The sequence below is a fragment of the Schistocerca gregaria genome, chromosome 10, assembly GCF_023897955.1.
Source record: "Schistocerca gregaria isolate iqSchGreg1 chromosome 10, iqSchGreg1.2, whole genome shotgun sequence".
NCBI classification, from domain to species: domain Eukaryota; kingdom Metazoa; phylum Arthropoda; class Insecta; order Orthoptera; family Acrididae; genus Schistocerca; species Schistocerca gregaria.
Genome location: NC_064929.1, coordinates 142,741,340 through 142,764,026, shown reverse-complemented (window position 1 = coordinate 142,764,026; position 22,687 = coordinate 142,741,340). Strand labels below are relative to the sequence as shown.

The 22,687-nt window shown below is 46.2% G+C and overlaps 1 protein-coding gene across 1 annotated transcript; it reads right to left on the bottom strand.

The window, feature by feature from the left end:
- Window positions 1-8: 8 nt before the first annotated feature.
- LOC126293214 (anionic trypsin-like) lies at window positions 9-21,897 on the bottom strand. The gene is made up of 3 exons (XM_049986337.1): window positions 21,871-21,897; window positions 13,647-13,763; window positions 9-200 (listed from the first exon to the last, which is right to left on the bottom strand). Exons 1-3 carry the CDS (start codon window positions 21,895-21,897, stop codon window positions 9-11), a joined length of 336 nt encoding a protein of 111 aa, XP_049842294.1.
- Between the last annotated feature and the right edge of the window lie 790 nt (window positions 21,898-22,687).

Genomic DNA, 22,687 nt, shown 5'->3' with positions numbered 1-22,687 from the left:
AGGGCTAATTACGGCGGCAGGCCGCAGGCTGTGTCTGGAGTTGAGAGGGCTGTACTCACGCTGCACGCGTCCCGGCCGCCCTGGCCTCCGGCACACAGCATGCCTTCTCCCAGCAGTCCCGGCAGCTGGCGCCGGCAGTCTACCGCCCCCACCACGGGCACCTCCACGTAGCGCAGCGTCTCCTTTGGCTTCACACCCTTCTGTCAACAAGAGAGAAAAAAAAACCTTATAAACGACGCCGCTCTGGTCGCCTCGAAGTTATTCCTACTGGATGAGAGGTCGTAGTTGTGAATGTCAGTGCTAAAAAATATATCGGCTCAACCACTTGTGTAAAACACTAAGATTGGCGCGTTTCGGAAGTCAAGCTTCCATCATCAGAATAATGAAAAGTAAATTAAGTTGTTAATACTCGCTAAAATGGAACATGGACCAGGCAATTGATGATAAAATTAAAACATCGTGGCTACTTCCCTTATTGCGGCCGTGTCTTCCAAGGTGCATCTCCGCAAAGTCGTCAAAATACAAAAAAACTCTAAAGTGGTGTCGCGTATGGTGTTCAACATCTAACCACATGGCTCTCTCTATTCTATCGCTGTGAACCGCGCCGTGCGTCTTCGTTGATACCACACACCACGTAGTCAAAACAGGACACTGAAACGCGAGTGAGCTCACGCGCAAGTAAACAAGGAAGTAACAGAGATGTCTATACAAACAAAATCAAATCGTTCAAATGGCTTTGAGCACTATGGGACTTACCATCTATGGTCATCAGTCCCCTAGAACTTAGCACTACTCAAACCTAACTAACCTAAGGACATCACACAACGCCCAGTCATCACGAGGCAGAGAAAATCCCTGACCCCGCCGGGAATCGAACCCGGGAACGCGGGCGCGGGAAGCGATAACGCGACCGCACGACCACGAGCTGCGGACTCTATACAAACATATAACGTATACATGTTCCAAGGACCTCATGAAATGATAGTATCATGCCAATTGCTAAAAATGTTAGGTACTAAAAGAAACCAGTGAAATGTTTGAAAAAGTTATTTGTATCACCAGTTAGCTGTTCATTCAGTGTGTTCTGATTATCCACGCCATGTGTCGTAATTTCCAGCTGTTCTAGTAGATCCAGCTTTTTGCCTTTATTCTGTCCATGTAGAATAACGAGATCCTGATCTATTCCCAACATGGGGTGTCCCGTTTCCCAAATATGCGTGGCTACAGCTGACTTTTCGAAATTATTAAGCCGGAAAGCATCATTATGTTTTTTGTAACGTACTTTAAAGGACCTACCAGTTTGGCCTACATAGCTTGCCTTGCACGTGTTACACTGAAGTTTATAGACCCCAGCTCTCTCATATTTATCGGTTTCCTGCTGTAAATTATTTCTTAGTTTAAACCGCAGCGTATTATTGGTCTGAAAAGCGGTATCAACTTTAAAAGGTTTGGAAATGTTAGCCACTTTTTGCGAAATATCACCGAAATATGGTATTGTGACTCTCGTAATATTATTTTCGGTATTCTCCCTTGGACTCGCGCGCTGTTCCTGTCGTATTAGTTTATTGACAACGTTTTGGTGATATCCGTTAGCTCTGGCTAGTTGTTTCAAGATGTTCAGCTCAGTCATTCTGTCTTCCCCATTCAAACGCAACAGCTCATTCATTTTTTTCATAAATTAAATAGTAAGTATGGTTTGTATGCTGTGCAAAATTCATCGAACAGTCTCTCTTATTTCTGGAGAAAAGTGTACCTATAGCAACAAATATAGCCAATAGTAAGTGAAAGAATGATGAAATTTCACATTATTTGGTTATGTTTCTTAACTTCCGCTGCAACGAGTGTGAATCCTGAATCCTTCCTGGTCATCCTGACAAAGTTTTATGAATTTATTTGTAAAAGTATAGACAGTGGAAAATAAAATGTCCTGTGGTGCCTCTAGTGCTCCATGTCGGCCCGTTTGAAGTCCTACCCCCCCCCCCCCCCCCCCCTCCTTAAGTTGCCGGCACGGTAGCTCAGCGTGTTCGGTCAGAGGGCTACGTGCTCTCGGTAATAAAAAAAACTGAGTTAATCGATCACTAACGAACTTAAAAAAAACGGTTGTTTTACGACGTCCGCCTCGAACAGATGCAACGAACAAAAGCGAACAAAATGAGATTTAAAAAAAGTAGTGCGTAAGGTTAGGGACCGATGACCTCAGCAGTTTGGTGCCATGTTATGTTATGTTATGTTATGTTAACCGGGGACCTAGAAACGACGGAGAGGCTCCGTCCCCGCCGCAGCCGCAGTGGTCCACAACCCCACGACGACTACCGCAGTCCACTTCACCCCTCCGCCGCCCCACACCGAACCCAGGTATATTGTGCGGTTCGGCCCCCGGTAGACCCCCCAGGGAACGTCTCCCACCAGACGAGTGTAACCACTATGTTTGCGTGAGAGAGTAATGGTGCTGTACCCGTACGTGGAGAACTTATTTGCGCAGCAATCGCCATAATGGTCTAGCTGAGGCGGAATAAGGGGAACCAGCCTGCATTCGCCGAGGCAGATGGGAAACCGCCTAAAAGCCATCCACAGACTGGCCGGTTCACCGGACCTCAACATAAATCCGCCGTTGCATTGGACCGCACGGCCAATCGGGCGTGCTAGGTTGGTCCCATACGACTACAAATTTCCAATTTCGCTTTTCACCTTCTCTGGTGCTAGACAATGAGCGAGTTACTGCCTCCTTTTGTAGCGCCAATTTGAGCGCCAGATTGCACTGGACGCCATTAAAAATTGCATCATCAGCAACGATAGCAAACTACGACTTATTGTACGTACACACTATTTATACACCCGGTCCCAGTAGCACACTGTCTAATAATTTCCAGAGGCAACAAAAATTTCATTTTCTGTTTTTCATGTTATTACTGGTTCAAATCGCTTCTGTAATCTACTGATTAAGAGGTATAATTGAGATGCATATTCAAAGATGCTAGATGAGGATCAGTTTGGCTGTAGAAAAAGTAAAGGCACGAGCGAGACAATTCCGACGTTGCGTGTGATAATGTACGCAAGAGTAAAGAAAAATCAAGACACGTTCATATGATTTGTCGACCCGGAAAGCTTTCGACAATGTAAAGTGGCGCAACATTTCCCCGGAATTCTGAGAAAAATTAGGGGTAAGCTATAGGGAGATACAAGTAATATACAATACGTACAAGATGGTTCAAATGGCTCTAAGCTCTATGGGTCTTAACATCTGAGGTCATCAGTACCCTAGACTTAGAACGACGTAAATCTAACAAGCCTAAGGACATCACACATATCCATGTCCGAGGCAGGATTCGAACCTGTGACCGTAGCAGCAGCGCCGTTCCAGACTGAGTCGCCCAGAATCGCTCGGCCACAGCGGCCGGCTAACAAACATGGAATTTGTATAACAGAGCATGTGATAAACAAAAAAACAAACAAACCATGGACTTTCTACCTTGTAATACAGTTAATTACGTAAACCAGGGTGCACTATACAGGCGAGTGGTAATATGTATCTTTAAAAGTTGCAACAACAGTACGCAAATGATCCCAGAAGTCCCTCACACCAGTACAGTCAATCAAGAGAAGCACAACCCAACGAAATGGTGGAATGGGGGAGGAACATGGATGGAGATGTGGAGCTAACAGAACATGAGGCATTATTCAGTCTGGATTGGGGTGGCAGTAGGACGGGTGGCAAAGAAGAAGAGGGGATTCAGGGGGTGGGGGTGGTCTGAAAAATTGGGTACCGAAAGGTGGCTTGGTGTAAACTAAAAATCATATGGTTATTGTACTGAGATGAATACTATATGACGAATATACGAGGGTTGTTTCAAAAATAATGTTCACATATTTTTTTAGACACAAGGAATTTTTGATTCGAAAAATGAGTACACCATTGGAAACATTGATCTTTAAGCTATTTTTTACACATAGTCTTCATTTTTTTCTATGCATTTTTTCTGTCGAGTAATCCACTTTTGCATTCTCATGCATTCCCACCTCAAAGACGTCCACTGCCAACCCGTTGAGAAATTTGGAAACTACTTCATGCAACTTCTCGTCCGTCAGGCACCATAGACCACCTAGGTGCTCCTTCAATTTCGGGAACAGATGGAAATCGCTGGGTGCCAAATCGGGCCTTTAAGGGGGGTGGTCAATGACATCCCAGCCAAATTTGTCGATTAACTCCTTCGTTTGTTGCGACACATGTGGGCGGCCACTGTCGTGGTGCAGCCTTTCGCCTTTGCTGAGTTTTCCCCTACGACGGTTTTGGATTGCCCGTCTGAGCTTTTTCAAGGTCTCGCAATAAACTGTCGGGTTTATACTGGTCCCTCTATGCGTAAAATCAACGAGTAGTGATACGTGTTACAAACCGGGCACAATAGGAAAGACCAGGCCCCTTTGCTTTTTTTCTTTTATCACTCTGATTACATCAGAGAAATACACATTTTAAGACAAAATTTAACTACATGAAACATTGCTCCCAGTAAAGGTTAACATAAGCAGTGACAAAACTTAGTTCTCTTGAGGGTTTCTGGTGGCAACAAATTTTGAGGAAGCAGTGTAAGGTCTATATCAATTTAGCTCAAACACGTAGGTAGTGATTGAATCACGACACAGACACTTTAACGAGTTCGGCAACAAATAAAGAGCGTGAGTTTGTACTCACAGTAACCAACTAATCAACAGCCTTGCCATTAAATAAGTAGTAGGCCATTTGGAACGAATTAGCAACACCCAGCAACTAGGGGAGTTAATACCAGCAATCTTTAAATGTCTTGCTCCCCATCAAATTAACAAACTTACAGTAATTAAATGAATAACAAATCGAACACACTACGCTCCACTCAAACTCTTCAGTGGAAGCCAAGCCAAAATGAAGATTTTGACTAGCACTGAAGTCACGCCAAAGCTCATATCTGTGTTCCCAGACACACATGGGGAAAACTTATAAAAGACATGATCTTGAAAGGAGCACATCAGTAAAACCGGTAGTGGAGCTAACTCGTACCACTGAAAGTTAAGGTACTAGACAGGGGCACAAGGTGGTATACAATGAGGTTGACTTAGTGCTATACTGCGCTCCAAAATGTTAATTCAAATGGCCAATTCAAAATTAAGTACACATAAACCAGCATTAATTAACGAGGAGTGACACCCGGTCGCTCGAAGGGATGACAACACTTAATTGAAAAGACGAATGCTCGAGGCGGAAGTAACATCAAAAGCCTTCTCCGAGTTTTAACCAGGAGTCACTTCCCGCTATACAAGCAAACATTTAACCAAGCACAAGGAAGGCACCCCAAAGAGAAAATTCAAATGAAACCCCCAAAAGATTATAAAGGACAGGGAACCCCAACTATTTAAGTTTAAAAGAATTAGCTCTCTCCAAAGGCAGTGTAAACGCTAAGGCCACATTTAAGAGGCCTCCAAAATTGATTACCAAAAGGCTTATAGATTTGCACCTTCTCTTTAAAAGAAACACAAGGCTGCTTCGGCTGGACGTCCGGTATGGCTCGTGTACGATACAGCAGGCAGCAACCCAAGCTGAGAACAGACAGGCAGGCAGGCAGCCAACACATATCCTCCATCCTGACCGGCAGACCGCGTACAACCAACTCCACATACAGGGTGTTACAAAACGGTACGGCCAAACTTTCAGGAAACATTCCTCACACACAAATAAAGAAAAGATGTTATGTGGACATGTGTCCGGAAACGCTTAATTTCCATGTTAGAGCTCATTTTAGTTTCTTTCACCCACGCTCAATGGAGCACGTTATCATAATTTCATAGGGGATACTCTACCTGTGCTGCTAGAACATATGCCTTTACAACTACGACACAACATGTGGTTCATGCAAGATGGGGCTCCTGTACATTTCAGTCGAAGTGTTCGTACGCTTCTCAACTACAGATTCGGTGACCGCTGGATTGGTAGAGGCGGACCAATTCCATGGCCTCCACGCTCTCCTGATCTCAACCCTCTTGACTTTCATTTATGGGGGCATTTGAAAGCTCTTGTCTACGCAACGCCGGTGCCAAATGTAGAGACTGTTCGTGCTCGTATTGTGGACGGCTGTGATACAATACGCCATTCTCCAGGGCAGCATTAGCGCATCAGGGATTCCTTGCGACGGAGGGTGGATGCATGTATCCTCTCTAACGGAGCACATTGTGAACATTTCCTGTAACAAAGTGTCTGAAGTCACGCTGGTACGTCCTGTTGCTGTTTGTTTCCATTCCATGATTAATGTGATTTGAAGAGAAGTAACAAAATGAGCTCTAACATGGAATGTAAGCGTTTCCGGACACATGTTCACATAACACATTTACTTTATTTGTGTGTGAGGAATGTTTCCTGAAAGTTTGACCGTACCTCTTTGTAGCACCCTGTATACGTGGTTGCTTCCCACTTCGTACCTCGCAGCGTCTCAGCAGGTAGCCCGAGCAAACGTCTGCTGCCACTCGCCGCGCGACTGCGGAGAACAAGGCAAGCAAAGATAAGAAACATCGAAGGATCGATAATGGACATCCAAGATACGGACGCGCCAGTAATTAGCGCCACAGCTCAAGCAGTACACCACGCCGGTCCCAAAACACCGATGCCACGCTTAAACTTCTTTGGTAGTGGCGACGCGGTGCGTTTCCATTGGCGCGATTGTTGTTTTGTTTGATGAGTAACGTAACGGCACCACGATTCAACCCCCTTAACAATGGAATCACGGAAGAGTCCCTTATTCTCGTCGCATTCACTTCAGAACTTCCGAGCACAGTTGACGCGCTGCTGTTTCTGGACTTCTGAAAGCACGTGGGCACCCAGCGCTCGCACACCTTGTGGTATATTGTGCTGTGTCAAAACGCACGGGGTGCGTTCGCCCTTACTGCTGCTGAGCGTCCTGCGTGATAAATCAATGATAACACCCGGTGGTCACCATAATATACGTGTATGATGTGGTAAAACCAAAATCAAATTGTGTTCTAGATGATACGAGAGCGTCTGCGGAATAGCAGATGGTGAGCATGCGCGACTGCAGCAATACACCGTATCGCCCCCGCTGCGTCCAGAGATGCCGCCTGAGAAACGCGCAGCAACCGGTCGCTAACGAATGTAAAATTAGAGAGATTAGAGCGCGCACGGAGGCTTTCAGACAGTCGTTCTTCCCGCGAAGGAGACTGGAACAGGAAAGAGAGGTAATGACAGTGGCACCTAAAGTGCCCTCCGCCACACACCGTTGGGTGGCTTGCGGAGTATAAATGTAGATGTAGATGTATTGCGAAGAATCGACAGCATCGATCATTATTACATTAATTGTTAAAAGTAGGCGTGGCGTTGCGTGTTTGTTCGTTTCAAATGGTTCCTATTGTACAACGAAAAGGGCCAGTTAGTTCCCGGATAGACCTCTCACCGACCGAGTGATGGTAGTGGTGTATATCAGGTCTGGTCTTACAGCGTTTCACTGCGTTGTGTAGTGAGGCTACTCAGTTGACACCTAAGTCTTGGGAGAGTGCACGGAATTTTGTCGATTATAGTTGTGGGAACAGTTTCGTTCGTAATATTTGCTGGGGTGCCTCCCGCGCGAGCCTGATTTAATTGAGAAATTGATTTATTAGGTGCTGAGTTTTGTGGAATCGGTGTGACCGACATCTCGTCTGCATTGTATGTTGAGTGGTCGCGACGCGCCCAGAGGTAATTGGGTTGCTTGTCGTTTTTATTGAGGTGGTTTGGGTATTGTGCGTGTGTGTATCGAGAAGGGAAAGCCTCGAACACGTGTTGGTAGTTGTATTTTCAAGAACACTACCTTGAGGCAGACAGCGAATTGACCCATAGAACGACGAACTGTTTCACTTTACGGTGATGGTGTGCAGGTATCACTGAGTAGACAAGTGATAGTAAATTGAAGGAACCATTTAACGAGCTACTCGTAGCTAAACCAAAACTTGATTGATCAATGTGACAAGTGGCCGATTTAAATGTTAGGGAACTTAGCGGATCGCGTGTGGTCAACGCCTGAAAAGGTAAAAAAAATGGTTCAAATGGCTCTCAGCACTATGGGACATAACATCTATGGTCATCAGTCACCTAGAACGTAGAACTACTTAAACTTAACAAACCTAAGGACATCACACAACACCCAGTCATCACGAGGCAGAGAAAATCCCTGACACCTCCGAGAATCGAACCCGGGAACCCGGGCGCGGGAAGCGAGAACGCTACCGCACGACCACGAGCTTCGGACGAAGAGGTCAAAATTTGCTTTTAAATTGTAACAAAAGGTTAGTTGAAAAGTGGCGGTGACATTTAGGATTTTTGTTTGATTTTTTTATTACTTGTTTCCTTATTGTGGGGAATGAATATATTTGCTGGCACTCGTTCACTGGTGCTAACCAACGAGTATTGAGATATCTAGAAGGGAAAAAATCCAATTTTATTGGGGTTAAAGGAAACCTTCTAGTCTATTTAATTGGTATCTAGTGTGAATATATCTATAACATTTTCGGAAGTATTAAAGAGTGTAATTCAGAGATAGTGATACAGTGGAGTCGATATCACGTATAATGTGGTGTTTTTAAATATGCTTGGTAAAAGGTTCTTGAAAGAATGAAGTTATAAATAATCTACTGAAAGTAGATCTTCTCAATATTAAAGAAAAGATTTCAATTAAGGGAAAAAGCTTCCTAAATAATGAATAATTGAAATAACTGAATTATTTACGGAAAGGACAAAGATTTTGCTTCCTACAAAGGTTGGTTATTCTGTGACGCTTGCGAAGCCTCATCACATATATTATCGCAGCGTCGAGTTGGAAAAATACACTCCTGGAAATGGAAAAAGGAACACATTGACACCGGTGTGTCAGACCCACCATACTTGCTCCAGACACTGCGAGAGGGCTGTACAGGCAATGATCACACGCACGGCACAGCGGACACACCAGGAACCGCGGTGTTGGCCATCGAATGGCGCTAGCTGTGCAGCATTTGTGCACCGCCGCCGTCAGTGTCAGCGAGTTTGCCGTGGCATACGGAGATCCATGGCAGTCTTTAACACTGGTAGCATGCCGCGACAGCGTGGACGTGAACCGTATGTGCAGTTGACGGACTTTGAGCGAGGGCGTATAGTGGGCATGCGGGAGGCCGGGTGGACGTACCGCCGAATTTCTCAACACGTGGGGCGTGAGGTCTCCACAGTACATCCATGTTGTCGCCAGTGGTCGGCGGAAGGTGCACGTGCCCGTCGACCTGGGACCGGACCGCAGCGACGCACGGATGCACGCCAAGACCGTAGGATCCTAAGCAGTGCCGTAGGGGACCGCACCGCCGCTTCCCAGCAAATTAGGGACACTGTTGCTCCTGGGGTATCGGCGAGGACCATTCGCAACCGTCTCCATGAAGCTGGGCTACGGTTCCGCACACCGTTAGGCCGTCTTCCGCTCACGCCCCAACATCGTGCAGTCCGCCTCCAGTGGTGTCGCGACAGGCGTGAATGGAGGGACGAATGGAGACGTGTCGTCTTCAGCGATGAGAGTCGCTTCTGCCTTGGTGCCAATGATGGTCGTATGCGTGTTTGGCGCCGTGCACGTGAGCGCCACAATCAGGACTGCATACGACCGAGGCACACAGGGCCAACACCCGGCATCATGGTGTGGGGAGCGATCTCCTACACTGGCCGTACACCTCTGGTGATCGTCGAGGGGACACTGAATAGTGCACGGTACATCCAAACCTTCATCGAAGCCATCGTTCTACCATTCCTAGACCGGCAAGGGAACTTGCTGTTCCAACAGGACAATGCACGTCCGCATGTTTCCCGTGCCACCCAACGTGCTCTAGAAGGTGTAAGTCAACTACCCTGGCCAGCAAGATCTCCGGATCTGTCCCCCATTGAGCATGTTTGGGACTGGATGAAGCGTCGTCTCACGCGGTCTGCACGTCCAGCACGAACGCTGGTCCAACTGAGGCGCCAGGTGGAAATGGCATGGAAAGCCGTTCCACAGGACTACATCTAGCATCTCTACGATCGTCTCCATGGGAGAATAGCAGCCTGCATTGCTGCGAAAGGTGGATATACACTGTACTAGTGCCGACATTGTGCATGCTGTGTTGCCTGTGTCTATGTGCCTGTGGTTCTGTCAGTGTGATCATGTGATGTATCTGACCCCAGGAATGTGTCAATAAAGTTTCCCCTTCCTGGGACAATGAATTCACGGTGTTCGTATTTCAATTTCCAGGAGTGTAGAATAGTCAGTTCAAGATACAGGTAATAAAATAGATCCGAGTTTATGTCAGAGAGTACTTACTGCGTTGTGGAAGATAACAATTGCTAGTTGGATGTCGCATTTATCATCACGCAAGATGATCAGGTACTGAAATTAAGTAATTTGTTGCTTTGACGAGATCAGTATCTTAGACACCGAGAGTGGTTCATTAAATAGGCTCATGTAATCGCTACTGCTTAGCTTCAGTAGTCATTGGTGTGTGGATATTGTTAAGTGATTATCCGTAGATCTATCGTGGCTTGGTACGATTTCGGCGTCGTGTGTAGGCAGGGTGTTTGCATGGTCAGAATTTGAGTTGGCTGCAATATTAATTGCACTAAGGCTGATTTCGGGTCTGATTAGTTCATTGCCAGTGTGATTGCGGCGCGGGCTAGATTTTTGCGGTCATCAGAGGTTCCTCTCCAACTGGAATCTTCTGCAATTAGATAGCGTTCTGCTATCTAATTAAAGGTGTGGTGGTCGACTGATGGCCAAAGTACTTTGCGCAACAGGATACTCTGCAGTACCGGCATAGAGACGTTGGTACAGTACGATCCCTTGTTGTCAATCGACCTTGGGTACTGCCAGTCACGGAAAAGTACAGTAGCCTAGGGCTTCATTCAATATCCTGTCAATTGAAGCTTCAGAAGCCGCAGGAATTTGACCAGCCACTTGCCGGATGGTGATTCTTAGAGCAAGATTTGCTCAACTTTCGGCACAACTTCGTCGGAGATCGACGTCCTCCCGCTTTGTTGTTCGTCGTGGACGTCCGTACAGCCGTTGGCAAACTCCCTACACGGACGTGTTGAATTCTTACACACGTTTCACCATACACTTCACTCAATTGCCCATGAATTTCTACAAGTGGTAACTTCCTTGCGTGCAAAAATCGGATGATCGCACCAATTTCACACCTGGTGGTGACAGCGACGACGAGCTCCATCGCTTATGGCTGTCAGGGCAATTCTCACCGTTGCAGAGCCACGCTGGTTGTGGTGGGGGATCCGGCGAACACGATGGTGTTGCCGAGTTTCGCATTGCACCATGCGCGGCAATGGTACAGAGTTGGGAACCTTACTTTTGAAACAACCCTCCTACATACAACCTTTGTAGAGCGCATGTTATAAAACTTATTGAAGTTCTAATAAAACATGTGTACCCCCACCTACAAGGGCGACAGCATCATTCAAAAAGTTTACAATGACTGTGGCTCCACCGGCCGGTGTGGCCGTGTGGTTATAGGCACTTCAGTCTGGAACCGCGCGACCGCTAAGGTCGCAGGTTCGAATCTCGCCTCGGGCATTGATGTGTGGGATGTCCTTAGGTTAGTTAGGTTTAAGTAGTTCTACGTTCTAGGGGACTGATGACCACATATGTTAAGTCCGATAGTCCTCAGAGCCATTTGAACCATTTTTAGCCAATTGAGTTCCTTTACTGCAGAAAGGGTAGCTCACAGGTCTAAATCTACATCTGCATCTACATACATACTCCGCAATCCACCATACGGTGCGTGGCGGAGGGTACCTCGTACCAAAACTAGTCCACTCCGAAACAGAACGAGGGAAAAATGACTGCCTATATGCCTCTGTACCAGCCCTAATCTCTGTTATCTTATCTTTGTGGTCTTTCAGCGAGAAACAGCAGTAAAATTGTACTGCAGTCAGCCTCAAATGCTGGTTCTCTAAATTTCCTCAGTAGCGATTCACGAAAAGAAAGCCTCCTTTCCTCTAGAGACTCCCACCCGTGTTCCTGAAGCATTTCCGTAACGATCGCGTGGTGATCAAACCTACCAGTAACAAATCTAGCAGCCCGCCTCTGAATTACTTCTGTGTCCTCCCTCAATCCGACCTGATAGCGATCTCAAACGCTCGAACAGTACTCAAGAATAGGTCGTATTAGTGTTTTATAAGCGATCTCCTTTACAGATGAACCACATCTTCCCAAAATTCGACCAATGAACCGAAGACGACTATCCACCTACCCCACAACTGCCATTACATGCTTGTCCCACTTCATATCGCTCTGCAATGTTACGCCCAAATATTTAATCGACGTGACTGTGTCAAGCGCTACACTACCAATGGAGTATTCAAACATAACAGGATTCTTTTTCCTATTCATCTGCATTAATTTACATTTATCTGTATTTAGAGTTAGCTGCCATTCTTTAGTAATAGACGGCAAATCATCGAGTAAAACTGAAGTGATATCAGGTGTTCCCCAGGGAAGCGTCCTGGGACCTGTGCTGTTCCTGATCTATATAAATGACCTGGGTGGCAATCTGAGCAGTTCTCTTAGGTTGTTCGCACATGATGCTGTAATTTACCGTCTAGTAAAGTCATCCAAAGACCAGTATCAGTTGCAAAGCGATTTAGAAAAGATTGCTGTGTGGTGTGGCAGGTGGCAGTTGACTCTAAATAACGAAAAGTGTGAGGTGATTCACATGAGTTCCAAAAGAAATCTGTTGGAATTCGATTACTCGATAAATAGTACAATTCTCAAGGCTGTCAATTCAACTAAGTACCTGGGTGTTAAAATTACGAACAACTTCAGCTGGAAAGACCACATAGATACTATTGTGGGGAAGGCGAGCCAAAGGTTGCGTTTCATTGGCAGGACACTTAGAAGATGCAACAAGTCCACTAAAGAGACAGCTTACGCTACACTCGTTCGTCCTCTGTTAGAATATTGCTGCGCGGTGTGGGATCCTTACCAGGTGGGATTGACGAGGACATCGAAAGGGAGCAAAAAAAGGGCAGCTCGTTTTTTATTATCACGCAATAGGGGAGAGAGTGTGGCAGATATGATACGCGAGTTGGGATGGAAGTCATTAAAGCAAAGATCTATTTACGAAATTTCATTCACCAACTTTCTCTTCCGAATGCGAAAATTTTTTGTTGAGCCCAACCTACATAGGTAGGAATGATTATCAAAATAAAATAAGAGAAATAAGAGCTCGAACAGAAAGGTTTAGGTGTTCGTTTTTCTCGCGCGCTGTTCAGGAGTGGAATGGTAGAGAGATAGTATGATTGTGGTTCGATGAACCATCTGCCAAGCACTTCAGTGTGAATTGCAGAGTAGTCAAGTAGATGTAGATGTACACCAATCACAAATCCTGTGCAAGTCATCTTGTATCCTCCTAGATGTACACCAATCACAAATCCTGTCCAAGTCATCTTGTATCCTCCTACAGTGACTCAACGACGACACCTTCCCGTACACCACAGCATCATCAGCAAACAGCCGCACATTGCTATCCACCCCATCCAAAAGGTCATTTATGTAGATAGAAAACAACAGCGGACCTACCACACTTCCCTGGGGCTGTTCTAGACGTTAGGCTGACAAGTGTCAGCAGTGGTCACTTACGAAGGTGGTGACGCCCCAGCCGCTGACGTTGCACGACGTGCCGGGGGCGGGACTCCTGTGTGCCAGCGGCAGCGGATGCACCATCACCTCCTCCCCCACTGGGATGAGCTGCTTCAACTGCAACAAGGGAATTTGCAGGGGGATAAAACATCAAATCCCTCACCCAGTTTCTCTTTTTATTTCTCAACTACTGTTGATGATTTTAGATAAAAAAGAAAAGCGAACGCCGTGCGAATGGGCCTTGAAGACACAAAGGTACCGACCGACCGCCGTGTCATCCTCAGCCCTTAGGCATCGCCGTATGCGGATACTGCGCTCTCTCGGACGTTGTACCTTATCGAGACCGGAGCCGATACTTCTCAGTCAAGTAGCTCCTCAATTAGCCACACAAGGGCTGACTCCACCGTGCTTGCCAACAGCGCTCGGCAGACCGGACGGTCACCGACCCAAGTGCTAGCCAAGCTCGACGGCGCTTAACTTCGGCCATCTGACAGGGCCCGCTGTTACCACTGGGGCAAGGCAGTTGGAGGAAACTCATCTTGACCACCCACAGAAACTGTTCCTTGATCGTATCTGCTGTTAGACCTCAGACTGTCTCCCTAGTTTCTTCGGGCTCAGGGTTGGTGTTTCAAGTGTTACTGGGGAATTGGCCAGTCTCCATCCAAGTACTGGGTGGTTTCAATTAAAGTGCTGCTACTCAAAGAGGTCCACTGTGCGCTGAAACTATCGTATAGCAGCGAAAGTTGATAGATATTCAAAGGCGTCAATGTGTAACTAATTTACACTGGAAAAAAAAAATTAGTTCGAGGTTAGGCTACCAGGTGCAAATCTGGCGCAGTGAATGTAAGAAAGATGTATAGAAATTTTTCCGTATTAATGGATTTGGAACGGGACGTGGACCCGCTTCCGCGTTGGCCTAGCGGTTCTAGGCGCTACAGTCTGGAACCACGCGACCGCTACGGTCGCAGGTTCGAATCCCGCATGGATCCCAGGCATGAATGTGTGTGATGTCCTTAGGTTAGTTAGGTTTAAGTAGTTCTAAGTTATAGGGGACGGATGACCTTAGAAGTTAAGTCCCATAGTGCTCAGAACCATTTGAACCATTTCTGGGACGTGGGCAGGAAAGGTCAAACAAATGAGACGGTTATTATGTTGAGTTTATTGTTAACTTCCCCTTACACAATTTGTTCGTTATGAGCAGTGGAGAGTCGACGAGAAGCTGTACAGTGCCAAATTTGCCGTTGGTGGCCAAAACATGAACTAAAGTTTTCTAGCTTTGACCGGTTCTGCATTAACGCATTGGGATATCTACCAAGTTTCGCTGTCATACGATAATTGCAGTCCACACTCAACCTTTAATTAGAACCACCCAGTACATGGTCTTTCCAAGATGTTCAGTAACTTTGTACTGTGTTCTTTTACGTCTGCATTGTGGGCTCCAGTACTGATTTTGCCTTCAGATCCTTAAGTATGTCACCTGGCCTTTCCCTGTCCCATAGTGTGTAGCCAGCTGTACTTACCAAAAACTGCATCTCGCTGCTAATTAATCTCCGCTCGTCATCTCTCAGTAGTGTCCAAGTTCTGCTGCAATTCAAAAGGTATGTTGTATGGTTTCATTTTGTTGTGCCGCTGAATAAGAGATGGTTTGAAGATCCTACTTCTTAGTCCTACGAACTTCGTGAAGAAGTTTGTGATTCTGTGTTGCACAGAACTCAAGACATTTTAATATTGGTACTTTATCGAGGACTGTGTTATCTATTAAGATTTAGGTTCCGTTGTGATCGTTCCCGATTAAAGCCGTAATTCTCGTTCTATTGAGGGACATCTCCCTGTTGTACATCTGTGCTATTGAGTGTAGGTTACGCGATTTGTGAAGATCACCTTCGCATGTGACAACCTAGTGGGACTAGGTCAGTTCGTCTATCCTGATTCTGCAATAAGGATTTTGTCTCTATTTTGTGATGAATTAATGGGACACTTTTTCGAAACACCATAACTATCTTCCATTGCGATGCATAAATTTGAAATTTGACGCAAAGTTCCCTACAAACGTCCTCTGTAATGGTACAAAAGCGTGGTGCTCTGAGACTTGTCATACAATGGGAAGGTCGTTGGACTCCCATAACCCCCTCCCCCCCCCCCCCCCCCCCACACCACTCTCTTATCCGCATTTCTCCCCTTCTCTGTGATGGACCATCACACCCAGCGGTTAAATCACGCGGTTTCCTTATAAATGGCCGAGGAAAATTCAGGTGCACCACTACTAAGAATCTACAGCAAAAGGCGTTAGAGGGTGCGATAAGGTGAATCAGTGCAACTACCTGAAAGCTGATTTCGCAGGACAGAGTGGATCAGGTTGTGGAAACCGGCCAAGGTCAATTACTGTTAGTTATACGAGAACACACACAACTTTATTCCTCAAACCAATGCTCAGTTTACTTTTTAAAACAACAAAGATCAATTCACGGGTGACGGCCCAAGTAACTTCCCAGGATTAAGTTCAAGTGATTGCTTGTAAATCACCAGGATTTAGAGTATAGGTTGAAGGCCTTACATAAGTGAACTTACATTATCTTCTGGGCTAAAGGACGAAACAATATTTCAAATCTACTAAGAAAATTCGTTAAAAGCCAAGCATTTACAAATTCCGGCTAAAGGCCATCTTAAGGAAAATTCAGGTTAATTCTTAGGCTGAAAGGCCAATTTGCAAAATTTTCTTTACATAATGACAGACAGACTTTACAGATAAGCCTTTACACAGTACAACAGAAAAAGACCTTAAGAAAACTTGAAGTATCTTGTCGGCTGAAGGCCCAAGCAATTAATCAAGAATAATTAAAGACAACCTCAAGATAAACATTTACAGAGCACAGCTGAAGACATTTCAGGCATTCAAGATAATTAAAGAGATTAAGGATTTACATATTAAAGCCACAGATTCTCAAACAAACACGGCTGAAGGCCTAAATACAGAGCAACAAGAATTTTAAATGAAACACAGCTAAAGGACTAATCTTAAAGTTGTTATGAAGTCCGGCTGAAGGCCATATACTAAACATAAAACAGACAATATTGATACACAGCTAAAGGCCTAACACACTACCTGCGACCAAATAAAATTACAATGACGAACAACAAACGGTGGCGCTCAGAAGGGCTCCAAGAGTCAGCCTGGGTAGGAAACTCTAACCACAGTTTAGGTAAGGCAGGCAGCCAAAGTAAACAAGTGGGTTACAACACGATGTATGGACGGCTGATGAACAAACCAACTGCCTAATCAGTTTCCTTCCACCTGACCAACAGCACGACAACCAAAAGTGTTAGTGAAGACGAGTATCGCAGCAGCACTATGTCTTAATAATTGGCGTACAAACACAGTCAAGGCAGAATAAACATACAAAAGAGAAAAAGAGAATACCAAGCTGTCGAACTACAGGGTGGTCCAAAAGTCCGGAAACACCCTCATAAACTTCAAATGGAGTAGCAAATAAGGAAACAGAGTCCCTACACACGAGGAACGGGAAGGGGGAAACTTTATGGGCTATGCCACCAACATGACGGCCATCTTGAAAGCCGCCATCTTGGATTCAACACCAAAAATTCAAATGGGAATGTGGTCATGTAACATATCAAACAGATAGAGAATTTCACCAGAAAAACAATTCCGTTGTTATTTTAAGCATAGCTTTATTCATTCTCGGGTTATAACCAGTTACATGTGGCAGCGGTGGGACGCTCGGCAACATGTGTGTTATGTGCCGAAGAGACATTACGCCGATGTTACACAGTCCCGAGAGACCACCAACAGTCATAGGAATGGCTCGATGTGTTGTCCATTATGTTGGATTGTTAATGCTATCCTCAGAACCCAGTTCTGATGAACTTTGACCAACACATCTGGCTGATTTGACCCCACGCATCAACAATGCGCTGCTTTAGATGATGCAAATCCCGTATTTTCACAGAATAAACCAGTGCTTTCACATGACCCCAAAGATAAAAATCCAAAGGAGTCAAATCTGGGGAACGTGGTGGCCACACCACAGCACCCCTACGACCAATCCACTTTTGAGGGAAATGCACATCTAAGTATGCTCGCATATTGTGCCCGTAATGTGGTGCGGCTCAATCATGTTGGAAGAATTCCGGAAATGTCTCGTCCTCCGTTAACAACCAGGGAAACACTTCTTCATCCAATAACCTCAGATAACCGTTGGCTGTTAACGTACCATCAATAAAAAGAAGTCCAACGACTTTGGCACCCCACACACCACACCAGACCATCACTTTTTGTGAGTCGACAGTTTTTGGAAGCATCAATCTAGTGCGGATTTGTGTCGGACCAGTATCTGTGATTCTGCTTGTTCACCTCACCATTGATAAAGTAATTGGCTTCATCACTGAACAGCACCTGATAGGGGAAACGTGGGTTTATCTGCAGCAGTTGTGTCACCCATTCTGCGAACTGTACCCGACGGTCTGGGTCATTCTCGTACAGGTGTTGGAGCAGCTGAATTTCGTACGAGTGCCATTTGTGCTGCGATAAAATTCGCAGTATGGAGGTACGGCTAACCCCACATTCTTCTGACAGGCGACGAGTACTCCGTTGCGGACTCTTGCTAAGTGATGCCAACACGCTCACTGTTGTTGCTTCATCAGTGGTGGATTTTGGTCTTCCAGCCTTAGGCTTATCTGCGACGGAACCTGTTTCACGGAATTTGGCCAAAAGCTTGGCAACTGCCCTTCGAGTGATGGGCTGTCTGGTTGGGTGACGACTGTTGAAAGCAACGACCCGTGTGATATTTTCTCCTGATGTCAAGATCATTTCAATGCGTTCCTCATGTGTTAAGGACATTTTGTAACCTATAAATAAGGAAACAATGATTAAAACGTTAGCATGAGTAAATGATACCTAACATTTAAACACATGTAACATATCAGGCATAGGATAGTCACTTTGCACCGTTTCAGACTCCATTTTATGACTTCTCATTACGTAATACTCACGCTGCCGAGCGTCCGACTGCTGCTATAGCCCGAGAATGCATAAAGCTATGTTTAAAAGAACAACGGCATTGTTTTTCTGGTGAAATTCTCTATCTGTTTGATGTGTCACATGACCACATTCCCATTTGAAATTTTGGAGTTGAATCCAAGATGGCGGCTTTCAAGATGGCCGCCATGTTGGTGGCATAGCCCAAAAGTTTCCCCCTTCCCGTTCCTCTTGTGTATGGACTCTGTTTCCTTGCTTCCCACTCCATTTGAATTTTATGAGGGTGTTTGCGGACTTTTGGACCACCCTGTACACGCCGTGCCAGACAGCAATGAGGAAAACACACTGCCGAAAAATTACGCTAGCGACCAGGGCAGGTAACCGGAACGTTAACGGCCACAAGGCAGAAGATACCGCTGGTGCACTTCACTAACAAATGACAATCATTTCAGAAGTTAAACACTATAAAAGGAAATGGCTGCAAAATTTTGCCGACTCCAACAAACTATCACGTTGCTGCTTGTAGGCACAGCCCACGATGCAACAACTGGCAATCAACGGCGAAATGTCACAACGGTTGAGCTTTCATGACAGGTCCATTGATTACTCAACTCCAGTATGCATGTGCGGTGGGCGACGAACTTAGCAGTTCTTGCAGCTAGTGCCACATAGCTACTACCGCGAGTGCACGCCGCCAGCGGTCCCGGCCTGATTACATACTGCAGAGACTTCCTCGCTGCTCCGCCCACACATCACTCACACCATCACACGGAAATACACTCCTGGAAATTGAAATAAGAACACCGTGAATTCATTGTCCCAGGAAGGGGTAACTTTATTGACACATTCCTGGGGTCAGATACATCACACGATCACACTGACAGAACCACAGGCACATAGACACAGGCAACAGAGCATGCACAATGTCGGCACTAGTACAGTGTATATCCACCTTTCGCAGCAATGCAGGCTACTATTCTCCCATGGAGACGATCTTAGAGATGCTGGATGTAGTCCTGTGGAACGGCTTGCCATGCCACTTCCACCTGGCGCCTCAGTTAGACCAGCGTTCGTGCTGGACGTGCAGACCGCGTGAGACGACGCTTCATCCAGTCCCAAACATGCTCAATGGGGGACAGATCCGGAGATCTTGTTGGCCAGGTTAGTTGACTTACACCTTCTAGAGCACTTTGGGTGGCACGGGATACATGCCGACGTGCATTATCCTGTTGGAACAGCAAGTTCCCTTGCCGGTCTAGGAATGGTAGAACGATGGGTTCGATGACGGTTTGGATGTACCGTGCACTATTCAGTGTCCCCTCGACGATCACCAGAGGTGTACGGCCAGTGTAGGAGATCGCTCCCCACACCATGATGCCGCGTGTTGGCCCTGTGTGCCTCGGTCGTATGCAGTCCTGATTGTGGCGCTCACCTGCACGGCGCCAAACACGCATACGACCATCATTGGCACCAAGGCAGAAGCGACTCTCATCGCTGAAGACGACACGTCTCCATTCGTCCCTCCATTCACGCCTGTCGCGACACCACTGGAGGCGGGCTGCACGATGTTGGGGCGTGAGCGGAAGACGGCCTAACGGTGTGCGGGACCGTAGCCCAGCTTCATGGAGACGGTTGCGAATGGTCCTCGCCGATACCCCAGGAGCAACAGTGTCCCTAATTTGCTGGGAAGTGGCGGTGCGGTCCCCTACGGCACTGCGTACGATCCTACGGTCTTGGCGTGCATCCGTGCGTCGCTGCGGTCCGGTCCCAGGTCGACGGGCACGTGCGCCTTCCGCCGACCACTGGCGACAACATGGATGTACTGTGGAGACCTCACGCCCCACGTGTTGAGCAATTCGGCGGAACGTCCACCCGGCCTCCCGCATGCCCACTATACGCCCTTGCTCAAAGTCCGTCAACTGCACATACGGTTCACGTCCACGCTGTCGCGGCATGCTACCAGTGTTAAAGACTGCGATGTAGCTCCGTATGCCACGGCAAACTGGCTGACACTGACGGCGGCGGTGCACAAATGCTGCGCAGCTAGCGCCATTCGACGGCCAACACCGCGGTTCCTGGTGTGTCCGCTGTGCCGTGCGTGTGATCATTGCTTGTACAGCCCTCTCGCAGTGTCCGGAGCAAGTATGGTGGGTCTGACACACCGGTGTCAATGTGTTCTTTTTTCCATTTCCAGGAGTGTATAACTGCCACACCAAAGAAGTTACGGCAGCACTAGTATCGAAAAAAGCTGCTGCTGCAGCCACTGACGGAGGCAAGTGGGCAACTCCTTCAAATAGTAACTGAACAATATGCCATTCGATGGTGACAAAATGTCCAAATGGGAAAATTGCAATGGCGCGAGCCGACTACGGCTTACTACTCTTTTCCTTGGGGGGTTGATGTCCACAAATTTGACAATCGAAAACAACATTTCACTATGCGGTAAGCGACAGGACAACGTTCATGACAATCTTCACACTGTTGACACCTCCTGTACTCTTCAACCCTACTCTAAAGACATTGTGGGCCACTAACCTCAGTGAAAACGATCGGACCCCTTTGGAGTGCAATGCGACCGCAGTTTCTGCTCTGGTGTACAGGATGGAACCGCTAGGTGGAACTACCACAGTGGCAAGTGCAAGTGAAGTGCTGATATAAATGTGCCATTCTTATACAAAATGTCATCGGTATTTAGACAACGTCATACCGGCATTAACACTCGAACTTTAGAAGATTACCTCCATCTCCTACGTCAGGAGATGACACTCTGCCGTGAATGAAGCCTGTGTTCCCTTTATAGTGGCCTTCAAGCTTGTGAACGGGTCGGTGACGTCGCTTCCAACACTTCATCCAACCAATCAGTCACTACAATTGAAGCAAACTTCACTCCCAGCGGACAATCATCTCCTGACGAATAAGGTGGTCATAACTTTACAAAGCTTGAGTCCTAACGCCGATTTCACGCTGTCTGAACAACGAGGAAATTTTTATACACATGGTATTCTTGAGATTGTACTCAAACCAGATAGTGGTCTTACGATACCGTGTCTCATATGTATTTGCTATCGGTATCATCCCAAATAAAATGACACAAATCTCAATAAAAGTGTCAAAAATTGGAAAGTTTATGCAGTGAAATCATGACTAACGAGAACAATATTTTACCCGTCTCGTTTTTCGTGAAGTACGTCACAGCCTGATAACATTCCGCCTACAGAAAGTGTGACTCACCTTGATGACTGCTATGTCGTTTTCCATCGTGGCCGCGTTGAACAGAGGGTGCACGGAAATGGCCGCCGCTTGGATCTTCTTAGCGTCTGTGTACTTGACACTCCCAACGGACACCTTCAGCAACTTCGGCGATAGTCTAAAATATATAACGTCTCTGTTGCAAACACTACACCACTACTAGATAGAGTTCAGTATCATAATTCCCAAATTCTTCAGCAATCTCATTGCACCAGACAAAATTAGCATAAGGCGACATTTTCCATTTTTTCGTATTTATTTTATCATCACATGACTAGTTTCTCCTTTTTAAGGCATTTTCAAGTGATTTTGTTTGTATAAAAGAGAGCACACTACATTACCTGTACGAATAGAGATGGTTTGAATGTAACTTATTAGAGAAACCGTTCTCTCCAGTAGAAAATTGTACAGTATACAATTAAAATGGCAGAACACCTACGAAGACTTCACGATAGTGATGAAGCGGTGCAACCAGATTTGAGGCAGTGGTTCCGTCAACAAAGTCTAACATTCTACAGTGACGATATCAACAAACTGGTCTGTCATTCGGAGGAATGAGTTAGGCGCCAAGATGACAATGTCGAGAAAGAAATAAGTAGACATGGAGGATAAAGATATAGAATGCTAACAACGTTTGGCAGTATTTACAAAGCCTTAAGTCTTTGCACACAGAAAATTCGGAGGCGTTTCCTTCCAGCACTCTCTCCTAGTTCATAGTTTCCTGGGTTATTTGATGTGGCATGTATAACGTGTCTATTGCTGTTTGCTTTCGGTAAATAACAAGTCTGTGGTTATAGTC